The sequence below is a fragment of the Diachasma alloeum genome, unplaced genomic scaffold (assembly GCF_001412515.2).
Source record: "Diachasma alloeum isolate Michigan unplaced genomic scaffold, Dall2.0 Dall_scaffold_00291, whole genome shotgun sequence".
NCBI classification, from domain to species: Eukaryota; Metazoa; Arthropoda; class Insecta; order Hymenoptera; family Braconidae; genus Diachasma; species Diachasma alloeum.
The window spans coordinates 209,204-215,520 of NW_021680430.1; the positions used below are offsets into that span (position 1 = coordinate 209,204).

A 6,317-nucleotide genomic window follows, 5' to 3' on the forward strand; every position below is an offset into this window, starting at 1 on the left:
CAACGACCTCTCATGGATCGTCATTGGTCTATTATTCAGGCTGACGTCTTGCAGCTTCACGGAATTTTTCGTGTGAAACTCGCAGCCATTACTGGAAGACGAGTTCATCTAGTGCTCATTTTTTAAGAAAGTAAACACGTTCTCAATTTTATAGATGAAGTCTTGATAAATGTTTGTTCGAAAGGATGTCCTCTGGCTTCTAATGATGTTGTGCATGGGAATTGCTGCATGACAATGCAGTCAATTTTCATAATGGAATGTTTGAAGTAAAGGTGTGAGAGAATGAGCAAGTGATGGGTAAATAGTTTGTAACAAAAACAAACGATGGAATTCGTGAGTGACAGTGGAGATGCACTTGATCCGCGCATACAAGTGAGAGGAAGCATTCCTGATGAGGTCACGATGAATAGGATTTTTATCATTTGGTTTTTTATTAATTTACAGATCGAATTGGAGAATTTGAATAATGCCACTGAGGATATAAACAAACTCGAGAGTGAGTTGGATGTGAGTAATAACAAAATTTTTGATAATGCAAAATAAATGGCAATTAATCATCTTTTTCTTTCATTATTGTTATTTTTTTGGAGTTTTCTTTTCGATTATTTCCACTGTCGATATTATTTATCACTAAATAATTCATTTTACAAATCACGATTTTTCCTTTTATTTATTCATTTATTTTGATCCTCAATTCTTCTCTTCCTTCTGTTAATTGTAGTTTTTTTTTGGAATTTAGTCTGTGAAAAATATGAGATGACACTGTCTGGAGTGAACGTAAACAAAGTAATAAAAAACTGCTCTTAAATTTCAGGAAGCTCACTCAGTCTTCAAACAATTACTCTCGGATTACGGACAGTTGAGGGAAATCGCCAGTAAGATAGGCCCAGGTTGCATTGATAAAGCACGATGTTATTACGAAGCCTTGGAAGAAGCGCGACGAGCTCAGGTGAGTCATGCAAAATATGCTGAACTCATGTGAAGAAAAAACCAAAGATAACAACTACTGTGGATAATATTTATAGTTCAGCCAACTACATCTAGTTATCATTCTTAATAAAATTCTTTCGAAAAGACTTTACTACAAAAATTCATTTGATTTGCATTTTTGTGACCTGAAGCTTTTATTAAAAATAATAATGGCATATTAGGTGGAGTGCCAGTACCAAGCGCAGCTATTTCAACGAGCTAGCGAATTTCATGCAGCGGCGAAGAAAAATGCTGCCTCAGCGGAAATCAAATGCATGTCGAGCAAGCAGGAAGTGAATTTTGATCAAACATGGCAGGATATGCTGAACCATGCGACAACAAAGGTGAGATTAATTCTCTCTCGCAATTCAGTCATGATTCTAATGATAAAACTAATTATTAACATCATATGGATCAATGAATTTCCATTCATCATTGAATGAATTAATTGATGAATATTTATCACCAGGTGATGAACGCAGCGAATCAAAAAGCAGAGTGTGAAAAAGAACACCTGCAAAAAGCCTTAATCTTCGTTAATGCCGAAAGAAAAGCCCAGGAGTACGAGAAGAAATACCACCGAGCGATAATCAAAGCGCGTCCGTACTTCGAGGCGCGAACGATTTGTGATGAAAAACTGGAAATGCAAAAGCAGCAAGTCGAGTGCCTGCAGAAAGCTGTGAGGGAGGCGAAAAGGAATTATGCCAAGAGTTTTAGGGCTTTAGAAGAAATTAGTAATCAGATTCACGAGCATCGGAGGGCCTACGGTAAAATATTATTGTTCAATAAATATTTTTGAATGTAATAATACTTCATGTGGGATTTATAATTTGATATTTCAGCGAATGGACCACGAGAGCCGGGTGTGGGTGCAGAATTGATGACTCCAGAGATGAGTTTGAATTATGAAGATGAGTTGAATAGGGTAATTGTCAATCTTTCAATTTTTAACACTATTTTTTAGTTTAAAAATGCTAAATGAAGCAATATGCAATTGTTATCATGTATTCAGGAAATATTGAGCCCTGAACATCGAACGGAGAATATAAATAATCGACTGGTGGATGGCAGCGAAACACCCCAGACTCAATGGGAAATCGAGTTCCAAACGAACATGAAAAAACTGCACGATCTGCCCTCAGAGAAATTCGGGAGTGAAACAAGCATAGAAAATTCAAATTCTGGTTCATCAAATGCTCATCAATGTGACGATAGCTCTCTAAATCCGATGAGTGATTCATGCCAAGACTTACAAATAAAGTGTCAAAATCAAATATTAACAAATAGTCCAGTGCATCCAGTTATAGAAAATTACAATCTAGTGAATAATCGGGGGGCCTCAAAATCTCTGGGAGATATTCCAGCGAATGTCAATTCGGACTTTGAAGCTATGATGAAAAGTGTTCAATGGACATCGAAAGATTATTGAATATTCGATCTGATGAATTAACATTGAGGGCTTTCTTCAGTATTTGATGAATTTAATTCGTTGGAATTTTTTATCCATCTTAAATGCGTGGATCACGAAGAGTGAAAAAACTCTCTTGTTATTTATGCTGAGAGATGGCCAATGTTCAATTGATTCTCTCGACGCTCTGAAGGAGAGAAATGAGTAGAACAGCAAGTGATATTAATAAATAGGGTAATAACTCACGGATTGATGGTTTAACTGTTCTATCACTTCCATAATAGCATACTAGGTCATGAGGTTTCATCGATGCTGCGCTTGAACCATTACTAATGAATTGAACGAAATTTCTTCATTTTTTATTTCGATAAATAATAAAAAATGAATAAATCATCGACCAATGTAATTCTTTATTTAATTCAATGGAGAAATGTCATGCAACAAGCCAACGCATTAACGAATTTTTGGCTTTAATGGAATACAGAACCGAATTGAGTAATACTCCACAATCGAAATGCTCAACTGAGAACGTGTGTTCTTGTTTTTCCGTCAATTGGTGAATACTAAGGAGAATGTTTCATTCTCAATGTATTTGTAAAACTATTTGATACCTGTTCTTTGTTAATGTCCATGGGAATGACAGAAGACATTGATTTTTATGTATATAATAAATAAAAGTTTAATATTTCTCATGTCTTTTGTGTGAGATTGTTCAAATTTATTGATTTCTATTCTTCACCTCTAGGAAGCTATTAGCAGAGCATATATATCAGTAAAAAAAATAAAATAATAGATAGATGCCACCGTGCAAACCCTAGTCATGCAAAAAATCGGCTGGATCTCACAAAATTACGCTCAACAGGTTGAAAATAAAAGAACAAACACTTTTTTATTCATTTCATAATCATAATAATTAATGGTAATTTCTTTTGTCTTACAGTAAATGGAACAGTTATCAATAATATAATGAAATACGATGAATTGTATACAAACAGGGGGGGAAAAAAATTATTCCGAGTTACACTCAAATTTTTATTATTAATGCTTTCACGGATCTCTGTCTACGTATCGTACTCATCCCCAAGATAATCATTAATATTGTTTCAATATTCACGAAACCAACTGCTTTCACTCGAATGTCTGATTGGAATATTACCCCTTAATACCCATAAAAGCAATTGACCAGCTCCTGTCTGGTATTTATAAAGCAGCAGAGTATCGAAGTGTTCGTCAAACCTTCTTTAATAATAACATATCTTTCCATCCATGTACACAAGTACTGTAAGAATCCAAACGTTCACCGTTGTACACTCATCAGTCACATTCACTCACTCGTATAAATAAAAAATAATTTCTAATAATATAAAAAGAGTACTGCAATGCTCTAAAAAACCCTCATCCACGTACAATCGTAGATCCATTTCAATTGTCACTACAAAATCCCCATAATCAGCATTATCATTGGAATTGCGAATTACGTCACACTACTCCCTATTTTTCCCCAAAACGTCAGGTCAAAACACCCCTTAAACAATTCCAACAATAATGAATCACTCCTTCATATTCGTCCCTCCACTACGAAACACAAACGTTCTTCATCATCATATTTAAAACAAAATTGGTAACTATTATTTTCATTATCTAAATATTGTAAACATCTCTATTCATGTAACGCTTGACACGAGATCCTCGGAACATAAAAGATGAAAAAGTCATCGAAGAAGACAAGGCAACGAAAGAAAAGCCATCCTATTGTTTATGAATTGTATCACCGAACTCGACCAAGACAATCCAAGAATATCATTACCTCCTTAAATTTTCTCAATAAGTTTTTTTTTTCAATTTTTCTCCATTACGTCACAGCGGGACGACGAAACCGGGGCTCACTTATTCTCTATTCTTGTTCTTCTTCCAATTACCTCTCAAATCTTAATCGTTCACAATATTACGGAAATTAGTACGTCTTCATTAATTCTGTTGCATTCAGTAAGTGATAATGACATTTTAACTGATTCATTAGATTCATCACTGAAGCGTCCAGCGCATAGGAGCACGAGTAAATACAAAACGATACGAGTAAAACGAGGATAACCAACGTATTATTTTTTTTTTCCAGTAACTTAAAGTCATTCGACATTAACTCAACATTTTATCATTTAAAGTGAATGAATAATAATACTTCGTGTGAATTTTTTTTTACCTGAAGTTAACGTAAGAAATGTTGTTGTACTTTTACAGAAAATAATGATACGATAATAATAATCAATAATAATTAATAATTATAATAATAACAATACTAGTAATAATAAAAATCGTAAAGCTATGATTCTGTACAGTTATGAGCCTTCATAGAAGTGTATTGAGGTAGCAACTAATATTAAATTGTTAATGGGTAACATAAATTCACCGAGAAAAAGAAAATCATAACAATAAATGAAAATAAGTAAGGAAGAATGGATGCCTCGGGATAATAATCCCCCATGAAATTGCGCTGAATTCTTTATGATTTCCAAATGCACACGTACAATTAATCTCATCAACATCGTACGTATTCATATATCATTTTCCTAATTCAATAAAATCGTCTATTGCATTGTCTGATTTATTGTTACTGTTACCTATAGATTATTATAAATTGTAGTTTTGTACTTGATTTTCATAATTCCTGAGAAGAGGACTCATAAAGGGTATATCAACAAAACCTTGGATTACCTCCAATGTCGTGATAATTCCCATGACTTTTGGTTTCTTCTTATGACTTTGATATACTAATTGTACTAGGGTCACTAAATTTCATCGGAGCATTTTAACATTATCTTAATCGTAAATGTTAATCTGTTACAATTGTATGTTTTTGTTTATGACTGAGCTGTACAGTTATACGCGAAATACCACTGTCAACGCATATTTACAAAGTAATAATTTATTGTTTTCATCATTTTTATTTTATTTTTTCCATCATTCATCAGTGCACCCTGTATTATATTCATGTATGAGGTAGTGTTTGTACTAATATAACGAAAAATTGTGAGTCATTGAAAAGGTCTTGTCATTCCCCTCAATTTCACAATTTCATTGCGTCCATTGGTAAGCAAGAAAAGATTTCTCCAATAAGTTCAGCATTTTTACTATTTATTTTTCCTCGAATTAATGGTTCTCCATGAAACATCCATAATGACTAGTCGATCGTGAACAAGGATATTTTTTTTTTATCGTGTTGGGAGCATCAATAGAAATGGTCTCTTAACTCTTCAACATTACGAATTGCATAATTATGCTTAACTCTATGTTATTTTGTCCCTATTTTTTTTTTTTCATCTAATTTTGTACTATAAACAACGACGATTGAACGTCGTTTCGCCCCTATATCGAAGTCCCGCATTGCGACAAACTAATTTACCAAGTATTCGTGCATTTTAATAATTTTTCTTATTACTATGGTATGTTAATCAGCTACACGAGCTAAATTGTATAATTGCCAGTGTGCATTGAACATCGTTAATAAAACGATTTCATTTTACATCTAGATTCTCGATTTATCCTTGCCTTTGATTATGCCCGGTAAAAATAACGGTATATTACATCCATTTAATTTACCAATAACTTTTTTATAATTTTCATTTTTTTTTTCGTTTTTAATTTTTTTTCCCTTTTTCAAAATTTTCTTTTTGTGAAGTTCAAGACATTGTGGCGTGATGTGCGGGGGAAACGTATATCGTGAGTTCGAAGGCTTGTTTCTCGTTCACATCGTGATAATATTCACTGATATCTGGTTTTTTGTTTTTTCAAATGAAAAAAATTTCAATGAATAAAATCCATCGGTGTGAACGCTCCACTAAAGCTTGTATAATACACGACATCTACCAAGAATTTTCAATTCGTAAAACACATATTATCATATGAATAACATGCAACATATTACTTTATACGCAGTAGTACA

The 6,317-nt window shown here is 33.4% G+C and overlaps 1 protein-coding gene across 1 annotated transcript; it reads left to right on the forward strand.

Moving 5' to 3' along the window:
• The first annotated feature begins 40 nt into the window (after positions 1–40).
• On the forward strand, positions 41–3,069 carry LOC107039099 (SH3 domain-binding protein 5 homolog). Its single transcript, XM_015258560.1, has 7 exons — positions 41–372; positions 445–507; positions 815–949; positions 1,152–1,313; positions 1,439–1,736; positions 1,812–1,894; positions 1,982–3,069. Exons 1-7 carry the CDS (start codon positions 325–327, stop codon positions 2,396–2,398), a joined length of 1,206 nt encoding a protein of 401 aa, XP_015114046.1. The 5' UTR covers positions 41–324; the 3' UTR covers positions 2,399–3,069.
• The last annotated feature ends 3,248 nt before the right edge of the window (positions 3,070–6,317 follow it).